Source organism: Mobula birostris, chromosome 31 (genome assembly GCF_030028105.1).
Source record: "Mobula birostris isolate sMobBir1 chromosome 31, sMobBir1.hap1, whole genome shotgun sequence".
Lineage (NCBI taxonomy): Eukaryota > Metazoa > Chordata > Chondrichthyes > Myliobatiformes > Myliobatidae > Mobula > Mobula birostris.
The window spans coordinates 34184673-34197598 of NC_092400.1; the positions used below are offsets into that span (position 1 = coordinate 34184673).

General features: G+C 42.5%; 1 protein-coding gene across 1 annotated transcript in view; it reads right to left on the minus strand.

Moving 5' to 3' along the window:
• Nucleotides 1–383: 383 nt before the first annotated feature.
• The window catches only part of ankrd13a (ankyrin repeat domain 13A), a 40946-nt gene continuing 28403 nt past the window's right edge, over nucleotides 384–12926 (minus strand). Inside the window, exons 9-15 of the mRNA XM_072247460.1 lie at nucleotides 12738–12802; nucleotides 11619–11749; nucleotides 8608–8765; nucleotides 5723–5857; nucleotides 2906–3072; nucleotides 2371–2438; nucleotides 384–1685 (exon numbers count right to left, since the gene is read on the minus strand). Coding sequence (XP_072103561.1) covers nucleotides 1508–1685; nucleotides 2371–2438; nucleotides 2906–3072; nucleotides 5723–5857; nucleotides 8608–8765; nucleotides 11619–11749; nucleotides 12738–12802 — 902 coding nt within the window. The 3' untranslated portion in view covers nucleotides 384–1507. The remainder of the gene's footprint in view (nucleotides 1686–2370; nucleotides 2439–2905; nucleotides 3073–5722; nucleotides 5858–8607; nucleotides 8766–11618; nucleotides 11750–12737; nucleotides 12803–12926) is intronic.

Here is a 12926-nt window from a genome sequence, read left to right on the forward strand (position 1 = left end):
AAGGTAGCATGATGACTATGATAAATAGGACATACCTAACACCATAAAAGCTATACTTGGAAACCCCTCCAACTGTTAACTTGGTCATCAGCAGAAGCCAAAATCACCTGCATGATTATTATCTCCTCAATGTGACTGAACAGGAAAAGCTCACGTCAACTACAGGTGAACAAATGCTATCGTACATACTCTTTTTGATTGCCTTGAGAATCAGTGATAATTTATGCAGAATTTTCTCCTCAGGAGGTTAAAATTATATCAGAGCTGATCATAATGAGACAGTCCATGGGAAGACTATCTTGCTTCACATAGCAACCAAATGAAAGGCATTTTCTTGTTTTCAACAATCATTAAAATAAACTCACAAATAAACTAGATTTAATTTTTTTTACTTACATAATTCAGAGAAAAGAGTAAAAGCACACTTCTGCAAAACTACAGTGTACAGTTTCATTTCAAAGTATAAGTTAAACTTTTTTTTTACAAAGATTAAGATATTTGAAATGATTAGCATAGCTCTTATATATTTCCCTCCTTTTATAAATAGGGAAAAAATGTATAGTTTCACATTTCACCAGAATCAGTAGGAGTGTGGGGCATTCACTTCTGCAGAGCAAGTTTAAATGCTCAAAGAGCGAATAAGAATCTTGTTTCCATTTTAGATTAAACAACATATTCATTGCTAGGGTCTGCAAACGGTGTCCTTGGAACAACCCTCTGGAGATTCAGCCTCTTGCTCGGACATGAAAAGTTCGTAATGACGACCTTCAGTAGGTGGCGTTATTAGCTAACTTGGCTGCAGCTTGGAGTGGTGATGTGGGGGGAAATTAGGAATCAGATAGTATCTACTGGTCACTATCCAGCAAACCCTGTAGGAAAATGCCCAGCTATACAGATTAAGTGAGCAATCCCCATGAAATAATTTAGCAATTCACACCTCCCCGCCAATAACAGCATTCCAATTTAACCCAGACAGGCAACAATTCTGGTGCAAAATTCAAATGTGGTCTTTAAAAAACTTAGTATGGCTATAAGTGCAACTTCTGTGAATGTATGACCGTGGAAATGGCAACACATTTCTGTATCTTATAAAAGCTGTATGTGATCTGCCTGTTGTTTAAGTCTGTTTCAATGCAAAGGCAATTTGGTTCTTTCTATCAGAAAAACAATGCAATAAAAATAAGCTCAGGAAATGATAATTGCATCAGAAGGTTGACTACATTCCTGATCCTGATCCGTAAACTAGGCATTGGATGATATTGTGGTTTCCAAGACTAATCAGGACTGTGCAAGGAAGGCTAATAGCCAATGCTGGTGAATGCTACATATCACTGCATCAAGGTAAGAAAGAAACATTAACACCATCTGCTCGCCATGCAGATTTTCCACTGAAATGTCAAAAATATGGAGAAAAATATACTTTCTTTAAAAACAGTCTGAATAATTTCACTGTCTAGCAGGTTAATAAAGTGCTGTGCACCCGTTTCAACTGGCCCACAAGGAGCCTTCATTGCTCCTGAAGAGAGAGCTCCAATATACGGTTCAGCATTGCTTCTTCTTCTCGCTGTCTTTTCTCTTGCTCCTCGAGCTCTTTGGCAGAAATCTCCATGGCATATTGCAACTGAGTGTTGTAGTTGGCAAACTGGTTTATGGATTGAGAGCCTGGAAAGCTCTCGCTGATGGCCCTAAAAGCATTGGATTAACAGAACAGCAATGGTAACATTGAAGAGGCACTCATTGTTCAATCTAAAGCTATTCCCCCTGAACCTTGTAGTAAAAACAGGAAAACCCCAAATGTTTGTCAGATTAGTTAAGACCAACATAGTAGTGTTACCAAAGCTTTGTAGAGTTGTAACAAGTATTTATTTTTCTTGCACTTCCTTCTAACAAGTATACCATTTGTCTTCCAAACTGCTTGCCACACCCACCCAAAAAATGTTTATAACCTCACAACATTTCTAAGCTCGTGGAAAATCTCTGAAGGTTATTTATCCAGTGCTAACAACTAACGGACGTCTTCAAGCTGCTAGTGAAGATATTCTTCACAAGACTCAAGCACTACGAAACCCTGTTAACTAGATTTACAGGATTGAGAGGGGAAAGCTAGATGACCCAATGAATATTAAGATAGATGGTTTAATTTCACAGTGGGTTTATACAACTTTTTTTTCCCCCAACGCAAGTATTTTGTTCCCAGATCTGAAGGCAATGTTCTCCCATTAACCGCAAGAATTCTTGACTTTACCACAGTTAGTACTTCATTGGAGAAAAAAAAAGAGCCCAGCTTAATTCCAGCTCTTTGCTTACTTCAGTACAAAACATGAAGGTAGAAGAAATGAAACATTTTTTTGTGGAATAATAATCCTTTACCTCTCACTATCTTGGTTCAAGCTCTGTTCTGACAGCAAAGTCCTACTCGGTATCTCTTCCCACACACCCTAAAATTTAAAAAAAAACAGAAGCATCACATTTAATTTTTATCTTGCAACATTTATCTTGCAAATTGTGGTAGGATATCAAAGCTTCAGAATGGAAGAGTTTACTGTATCTAAAAGAACTATTATATTGCTGGTTTTGCATTAAGACATATGTATGCTTCAGCAGATAGCAAGTTCTAGATATAAAATTGCAAATTAATGCCAAACCGTCCACATTTATTACAACTTAGATATTTTGGTTCATTTTCTTAGATTGCGAGACCATACAGCTGGTTAAACTGATGCAAGATACCTCTTGGCAGCCTGAGTAATGTTGTTTCGCTCACGATCACAGTCACTCATGTTCATACTTACTATTCACAAAGGAACCACATGCCATAACAGTCACCTTAAATAGTGTGCAAAAGCAAGTACCTCATTAAATATCAAGTCATAATTTTAAATTTAAGCCCTAATGTTAAACTCACGCCACTGCCATCAGGTTGGGAATCCAACAGACTCTGCTGGATTGCAAGTTGGATCAGCTGGTCATTCTCGTCCTCGTCAATTCCAGGCACCACATTCCGCCTGCCGCCACGGACGTGATAATCTTCTGGAACGGCGAAAACCGATGGGTCCACTTCAAAGCCAGATTCTAAAAACAGTGGAAAATACGACAGATTAACTCCCAAATACAAACATTTGGTACAATTGTAAGGATTGCATAGATAGCATAGCTAGGCATGTTAGTAGTTACATGAGTAATTGCAAATTTTCTTTTATACAATTTGTGATACGTGAGCATCACTGGGACAGATATCATTAGTCACCCATTTCTAACTAGCCCGATTGGAGATGATGGTGGATTGCTGCCACCTTTTCCTAACACACATTTGGAGATGATCATTTTCCCATGTATCTGCTGCCCTTCTTGGTGCTGGACAGTACAAGTGTAGGACATTCAACTACTATGGAGGCATGGACTCTGCATATTGTTCAGGACTACTGAAGTTGCTTTTCCAAACATGTAGATGTTGTTTGTCTACATTGCTGGAATCTGAAACTTTGAGACAGAATATGCCTTATTGAATGCCAGTTCTGATAAAAGGATCCTGGACCTGCACTGTCTCTACCTGACTTGCTGTGTGTTTCCAGCATTTTTTGCTGTTGTTGCAGAGTGCTTTATTTTTGCAGAGCACAATGCCTAAATTGATTGCGCTGGCATGAAACTACTTTCCTCCTGACCTCAGTTTACACCCCGTCACCACTTTATTGGGTACAGGAGTGAAAACCGGTGTGGTCTTCTGCTGCTGTAGCCCATCCACTTCAAGGTTCGATGTGTTGTGCATTCAGAGATGCTCTTCTGCACACCACTGTTGTAACACGTGGTTATTGGAGTTACCATCAGCTTCCTATCAGCTTGAACCAGTCTGGCCATTCTCCTCTGACCTCCCTCACTAACAAGGTGCTTTCGCCCACAGAACTGCCGCTCACTGGATGTTTCTTGTTTCTCGCACCATTCTCGTAAACTCCAGAGACCATTGTGTGTGTGAAAATCCCAATGGATCAGCAGTTCCTGAGATACAGAAACCAACTCGTCTGGCACCAACAATCATTCCACAGTCAAAGTCACTTAGATCGCATTTCTTCCCGCGTCTGAGATTTGGGCTGAACAATTTGACAGTGTCTGCATGCCTTTACGTACTGAATTGCTGCCAGATGATTACCTGATTAGATATTTGTTTCATTGAACAGGTGTACCTAATAAAATGTCCACTGCGTGTACTTCTAGAAGGATACAGCACAAAAGCTTTTTTTTGTACCTAGTGTTAGACTACCGGGCAGTTTCAAATGGACAGATAATCACAATGAATATCATACTGGTGTGATACCTCACTATTCCTGATCTCAAATTTCAAGGCAAACAGTGTCCAAAATGGAACATGTTCCATTCTCCAGAACGAACATCCCTCGGATTCAGCACAAGAATCACCAAAATGCCAAATCGGCAGACGTACATAGAGCCCAAGAAACAGTAAAATAGTGGAGAAAAGAGGAAAGGGAAAGAGAGGGAACAGTAAAGTGGCTAAAAGGAGTGGGAAGAGATTGAAAAGCATGAAAAAAAAGGAATATATAGATCTTATATCTATATACAAGTCTGCAGATGCTGGAAATCCAGAGCAACACACACGCACACACAAAATGCTGGAGGAACTCTATGGAAATGAATAAGTTTCAGCCAGAGACCCTTCTTCAGGGCTGAGAAGGAAGGGGGAAGACGCCAGAATAAAAAGGTGGAAGGAGGCTAGCTGTAAGGTGATAGGTGAAGCCAGGTGGGTGGGAAAGGTAAAGGGCTGGAGGGGAAGGAATCTGATGGGACAGAAGAATGGGCCGCAGGAGAAAGGGAAGGAGGGTTACCGGGGGTAATAGGCAGCTGAGAAAAGGTAAGAGGCCAGAGTGGGGAACAGAAGAGAGGAGGGGAAGGAATTCTTTTCTAAAACCAGAAGGAGAAATCAATATTCACGCCATCAGGTTGGAGGCTACCCAGGCATAACACAAGGTGTTGCTCCTCCAACCCTGAGAGTGGCCTCATCACGGCACAAGAGGCAGCCACGGACCGACGTGTCAGGACGGGAATGTGAATGGGAATTAAAATGCTTGGCCACCAAGAAGTTCTGCTTTTGGTGAATGGAGCAGAAATGCTTTATATCTTATGAGCAAAGTAAAAGGAAGCTTGAGTGTAAAAGAGAACAATTGAGAAAATGAGTGATTGGGTAAAAAAAAATCTAACGTGTAGAGGAGAGTAAAAAGAAGAGGTAATTACATGTTCAGCAGGGACAAGAATGCAGGGGGTAAAAGAAACAAACAAAGAACTGGACAATGATTAAACTAACAGGAAACAAGGTAGCAGCTCTCATGCTGGTTGGCATATTTCATTGTGTGAAATCTCAACGTGATGTGCCTTTCTCATGCTACAATTTGTAACTGCAGTTACATGTTAGGAATCTTAGAGAGTTTCATGTTCAGAACTTGGTAGTGCTACCACCTAGAGTGAAGTGCTACACTCTCCACTTAACCATTCCGGTAAACAAACGGCTTCTAACCACTTTTTCCCCCTCATACAAAGGGAAAGATGGAACTCCACACAGATTCAAAGGTGTCAGTGAAAAGTTATTTCGGTTAAGTCTACAATCACTACAGAAAACGAGCAAATTTTAGCCAACCCCACACAAATCGCTGAAACACGTTAACCCAAAGTCAGATTGGGATCTTTCAACAAAGTTGCCAAGCAGCGGGGTACGAACCTCTGATAAACACTGGTGCCGTTAGGTTGCTCTGTGACCCCTGGTGTGACTGAGATGCTGCTGCCTTGAGGGTGCTGCATGCATTGACGTTTCCAAACGTAATTCGTGCATTCAGTACGTAGAAGAGAGGAATTTCTGGGATAAATAAAACAGGAGGATTTTGAATAAACAATTTAAATGAACTGAAACATTATCTTTCTGACTAGCTGGGACTTAAACCAAGATGCTTATTGCTCAGAGGTGTACACAAGCAAAATTAACTCACACAGAAAAAAAACAAACTTACATTTATATTTTATAACCATAGGGCATCACAAAGTGTCTACAATTAGCTGCAAAGGATTTGTTAAAAATATTGTTTTTATTTAAAGATACATCATGGTAACAGGCCCATCCAACCCAGTGAACCCACGCTGCCCAATCTTACCCATCTGACTAAATAACACACTAACCCGTATGTCTGTGGATTGTGGAACCAAACCAAACCCTCACAGTCACAGGGAAAGCGTACAAATTCTTTACGGATAGTGGTAGGAATTAACTCAGGTTGTTGGCGCCATGATAGCGTTATGCTAACTGCTACGCTGCCCTGCTGTCTACCAGGTTTACTAAAGATAATGATACCGCTGGTCTCTTAAGGTTGTTATAGCCGGGGGGGGGGGGGGGGTTGACAATGGGGATAAGCTCCCCCTACCTATTAAATGCTCTCAAGGACCTGCATCTCAAATAGCCTCTGACAACCAAGTCCAGCTTCTGGCCTTCACATGGGGCTTAGGCTACTAACTGTTTCCACTGACAGAAGGAGGGGCAAAGGTGGGTTACTGGCATCTTAAAACCAGCCGCTGTTGGCAGATGGGTCTCATTAGCTGTAGTTGGCAGCTCATCTAGGAGAAAGAAAACTCTGATCTCAAACCTCTGCTGCCTTGCAGCTATATCCCCTCATGGGGAAGGCTGCAGGAGTAAACCCCGAGGAAAAAATCCAGAGCTGGGAGTTCCTAAGACAGTCCTACTTCGAGTTCAATGCTGGCAACTCCTGCAATGCCGCTGGTGCCAAACTATATAGTTCCTTTGGGTTCATCAGATGCATGGAAAGGGGGAGCCTGTTACACAGGCAACAGCTTCCCCTCCACATTGTTCTGCCCAGGCGCGCGTATTTAGACAAGTAGGATGCAACACTCATGGTCGACTCAGACCGACAGAGGTCTCACTCGTGATACAGATGGTCCTCCAAAGACATCAGTACAGTTTTCCATCTGTACTGCACTATTAGCGAGGGTCATCAACTCCAGCTTCTGGAGTCAGAGGTTAATTGTACGGCTTTATATGGAAAGACTTCCCCCCCCACCAATCTTCTCTTCCACTGCTTCCAAACCCCACTTCCGATATTTTCTCCTACTTCCTTGACAGTGCTCAAACTTAGTAAGATATCACTTCGCAGTTGTCAATGTTCTACACTTCGAGCAGATGAGAACCGGTTTATTGCTGAGCTGAAACAGAGTGAGCTAGAAGCATTGGAGGGCAAATCTGCTTCTATCCTCACCGTACGTCAGGCTACTGATTATCAATTACAGCCTGGTGCTTAACATCATTATCCCAACAGTACTAGTTAACAAGCTCCCGTACCTCCCCCTGCAATTGGATTCTTACCTTTGTCACTGGGGGACTACAGTCAGTACAGATTGGTAATAGCACCTTCTCCTTACTAACAGTCAACACAGGCTCATGCTTAGCCCACTGCCCTATTCTCCCTACACTCATTACACTCTCTACGCTGGCTAGGCACAGTTTAAAGGCCATCTGTAGATTTACTAATGACACAACTGTTGGCAGAAGCTAAGGCGGTGATGAAGAGGCTGACAGGAGTGAGATAGACGAGCAGGCTGAGTGGTGTCACAACCATCTCACACTCAATGTCACCAATATCAAGGAACTGGTTGTGGACTTCAGGAAGCTGGGGGGAAAAACACACACCAGTCCTCATCGAGCGATCAGCAGTGGAAAGGGTGAGCAGCTTCGAGTTCCTGGTTGTCAGCATCTCTGAGGATCTATCCTGAGCCCAACATACTGACGCAATGACAAAGAATGCATACCGGCTGCTATACTTCATGAGGAGTTCGAAGAGATTTTATATGTCAACAAAGACTCGAGCAAATTTCTACAAATGTACCATAGAGAGCATTCTAACTGGTTGCAGCACAGACTGGTAAGGAGGTTCAAATGCACAGCATCAAAAGAGGCTGCAGAAGGTTGTGTACTCAGCTATACCCGGCCATTAGGGGAACAACCCTGGCAGCATCTATGGAAATGAATAAACAGTCAACGTCTCAGGCTGAGTCCCTTCATTAAGACTGCAGTCCTGGTGAAGGATCTCGGCCTGAAACATCAGCTGTTTATTCATTTCCATAAATGTTGCTTGACCAGTTCGGATCCAGCAGCATTTTGTATGTGTTGCTTTGGATTTCCAAAATGTCTTGTGTTCATAGGCACACGCCTCCTGACCACTGAGGACATCTTCACGAAGGTGGCATCCATCAATAAGGAGCCTCACCACCTGGAGCATGCCCTCTTCTCATGACTACCATCAGGGAGGTTCAGGAGCCTGAAGACCCACCCATGTTCAATGTTTTAGGAGCAACTCATCAGATTTCTGAATGGTTCATGAACATGACCCTGCTATTTCTCTATCACAATATTTATTTATTGTAATCTATAGAGATTGTTGGTGACATGTACTCCATTTCTACCAAAAAATAACAAATTTCAAGATGTACGTCAGCGATAATAAACCTGATTCTGACGAGATGTTGGCAGATCAGAGCTTTCTGAGCAGTGAAAACAACAACAGCAACAAAAATCAGGTAATTAGAATGTAGTGGAACTTTTACCTATTTTGACAGGAAATCCTGGTGGCAGTTGCAAAGTGATAAAGTCCCTGAGTTTTGCAAAGTGCGTGTTGCTCCTTGCCATAAGGTCGATGATTGGAATCACCTGCTCCACAAAGGACAGTGGGTATTCCTCACACAGCCACAGCGTTGCTTTAAATCTGGTTAGACCAGAGAGAAATAAAGTAAACTGAAGAGTTTGAAAAGTCCTAGATTTTGCACAAACAAATAACTGAAATTGTACATTAATGTAAAAAAAATTGTGTGTGCTTTATAGAACTCAGAGCCGAAAAGAAACACAACATGTCAGGAAGGATCTATGGAGGGAAATGAACATTTGGCTTTTCTAGTTGAGTCTCTTCATCTCCCACATCTAGAAGAAGAATGTCACCTAATACATTGTCCATTTCTTTCCACAGATGATGCCTGACCAGCTCAGTTCCTCCAGCATCGCTTGTTGCTCCAGACTCCAGCGCCTGCTGTTTCCTGTCTCCAACTTATCTGATGAGTTAGATAAAATTCCTGATCAGAGATATGTTGTCATAAGGAAGTTATTCAAAAAGGAGAGTGTTGAAAGTCAGGGATGTAGGGAATTCCTGAGCTCAGAAGGAAACACGATCTCCAGAGAAGGAAAAAGCAGATGAGATGAGATTTGGAGGAATACTCAACCTGTGGAGCTGCAGAGAGAATCAAGGTCAGGACATAAATTAATATATTTTATTTAGAGATACAGAATGGCAACAGGCCCTTCTAGTCCAATGAGTTGTGCCGTCCAATTACACCCATGTGGCTAACTAACCTACTTGCCCATACGTAGGGTGGTGGGGTGAAGGTAAGTCTCTAACAAAGGAGGTGTAAGGGGCTCCTTCCCTCTGCTGACCTGCAGGTCACCCTTAGGCAAGGTGTAGCACCTGCTCAGCCCCCAATCAGGGTCACATGAAGCCATGGGAGCAGGTGGTGGATGGTCGTTTGAGCAGCTGGTGCATATCACAAGTCCTGGTTATGCGACCACTGACACCAGGCAGACAATCTCTGAAGAGTATTGATAATGTCTGGGGTCATCCGTCTTGTAAAGACACTGCCCAGAAGGCAGCAATGGTGAACTGCTTCTGTCGAAAAAAATCATGGCCATGGAAAGACCATGATTGCCTACGTCGTATGACACAGCACATAATGAATGAATGAGCCAATGTCTTTGAGAATGAAGATATTAAATCTGAAGCTTTGGTGGCACGGGAGTCATTACCTGGGCAAGGCTGAGCAAGTCTTGGTGCAGCTTAGAAAATGGGCAGCAGAGATTTTCTCAAGTTTGAGGTGGTGGAAGGTAGGAAACTAGAGCATTGAAATTGCTGAATCTAAATGGAGCAAAAATATACATTTTCAATAGATGAACTAAACCAAGTGGTATCTGAAAGCAGATGGCCTTTGTTGGGGAGATATAGAGTGAGAAACATCTGCAAAATGCTGGAGGAACTCAGCAGGTCAGGCAGCATCTATGGAAATGAATAAACAGTCGATATTTCAGGCCGAGACCCTTCTTCAGAGTGAGTATTTCAGGTTAGGATCAACTAGGGTCACAGACTATCAGGCTGAAATATTATCCAGGGTGGGGTAAGGAATTAGTGATAAGTGGTTGAACAAATTCTCTATTGGTTCCTGGTGTGGGGACTTAGAGAAGAGAATGGATTATTTTAAACGCTGACCGGTAATGAGTCTGAAGATTAGAAAGAGAAGTGACCTCACTGAAAATTGCAAAATTCTGAAAGGCTGTTTTGTCTAGCTGGAGAGTTTAAAATAAGGGGGCATGTATCAGTTCAAGAAATCACCCATTAGTTCTACACCCTGTTTTCCATCCATCAACTCATTCAAAGTATATTACCCACCTGCTCACAGCCCTTCCCTGCAACGCCTGCAAGATGGTGCAACTTTTAAGTAAGCTCTGGCATAGTTTGACCTACCTGGATACATCACAGTACTCACCCTACAACAGAGTACTGAGATCAGGAAGTAAACTTAACACTTGCTTAATTGCAGGGACAAAGAAGAGAACAGTATCAAAAGAGCGGGAATTCTAATCACAAGAATTTAACTTGAAAGTTAAGGAAACATAAGAACATCATGCGATGATAGCGCAAATCATCAGCTGTGTTCAAATTACATCTGAAAATTTACTCTGTCTAATCTTAGAAACGTGTACACAACGTGCAGGTTCTATCAGAAGTTGAGATCCCAATTAATTCTCTTTAAATAGTAGGGCCGGGGAGGAGCATGATGTAAACTCTTCTTATTGCTGGCTTCAGGTGAAGTGATAAGCTGATCTCTTTCACCATCATTTGCATAATTATACTTGGCATTTGTGTGCAACTCAAACCATGTACATTCTTTCCCACTGACAAATTGATATTTCTTCCCACTTTTGGCACTCTGACCTGTGCCAGACTGATGTCAGCGTGACTTCAACTATCTATCTAGAGATACAATGCCCGCCCTTCTGGCCCTTCGAGCCACGACACTCAGCAACCCACCTATTTAACCCCAGCCTAATCACAGGGCAATTTACAATGACCAATTAACCTACTAACCGGTACATCTTTAGACTGTGGGAGGAAACCGGAGCACCCGGAATAAACCCAGGCAGTCAAGGGGGGGACAACGTACAAACTCCTTACAAATGGCTCCAGAATTGAACTCTGAACTCTGATGCCCCGAGCTATAATAGCTTGGCTCCAGCCACACTGTTACCGTGGTGCTCTGCAGTACTAAGTACAGTTCTGTTCACCGCACGATAGGAAAGTTACAACTCTGCTAGAGAGAGTGCGGAGGAGATTCACCAGGATGTTGTCTGGACTGGAGGTTAGGGAGAGATTGGATGAGAGAGGAAGGGTATTTTGTATAATTTTCACCTATCCCACAGCATTCAGTCCTTCTACCAACAGCCAGGATGGGAAATTACAGGCATGAATGGGGAGTTCCACACTTCCTTCGAAATTTTACGGCTATTGTCAATATCTTACTTGCGTAGTTTGACACAGAGCTCCATGGGGCGCCCAATGTCCCGGTCTCCAAGGTCAAAATCTGGGTCGAAATATTCTTCTGGAGTGATTGACGTGGGGTTGTTAATCGTTGCAGTTTCTGTGACAAGGTGCTACAAAGTAAAAAGGTTAACAATACAAGGCAACGTTTCACAAGCAAATGTTTAAATACATCAACTGGAATAGTAAGGCGGCTATGTACACACAAGAAAATACGACCTTTTCTGGGTGGTTTACCTTGAACTTTGATTGGTATTATAAAACTAGCTGTATCATCTATCTAGGACTGAACTGTGGAATCATTTTCTCCCCCCCCAGAGGTAATGAATTTTCGGAAGGGTTGTCAATCACCACATGCTCCTTTTTTAAATACAATATACAAGGCCAAAAGACATGGGAGCAGAATTAGGCCATTTAAACCCAACATGTCTGCTTCACTATTTAATCATGGCTGATTTGTTTTCCCTCTCAACCCCATTCTCCTGCCTTCTCTCCGTAACCTTTCACGCCCTGACTAATCAAGAGCCAACCAGCCTCTGCATTAAATATAATGAATAACTTAGCCTCCACAGCCGTCTGTAGCAATGTATTCCACAGATTCACCAGCCTCTAGCTCATGAAGTTTTGCCACATTTGTTCTGAGGGACAACCTTGCATTCTGAGGCTGTGACCTCTGCTCCTAGACTCTCCCGCTACTGGAAACATCCTCTCCACATCCATTCTATCCAGGCCTTTCAGCACAATCTTTCTTAGATATGGGGCCCAAAGTACTCACAATATTCCAAATGTGATGTGACCAGTGCCTTAAGGTCTCAGCATTACACCCCTGTGTTTATATTCAAGCCCTCTTAGAAGATACAGCAGCAGACAAATGAAGACATTTCCTTCTCACGCGGAATCCCAATATCCATCTAGTAAGGACTTGAAGATTATGCTTGCCGAATGTTTAAAGACTACTCTCATTAAGCTAGGGGGTGGTAAGATGGGAGTCATAAGAAATGAGAAGGAGAAGGTAAATAATATCTCGCTGGTGACCTCCAGGTTCCTTGAATTGTAGAAATGGATAGAAAGGCTGTAGAGAAACGTTTGTCAGCAACTTACTTCATTCTGTGGGCTGATGTGCTCCTCCACCTTTCCCAGTAGAGATTCAAGAGGGTTTTTCTCATCTGTGAAACAAACAAAGGCACAGCAAAGTCAGATCATTTGACCAGAGCCTCTCAGAATTAAAACTGAAAATTAGAAGCTACATTTCTGCAGTTACAATTAAGACACACCACTGACATTAAGGGT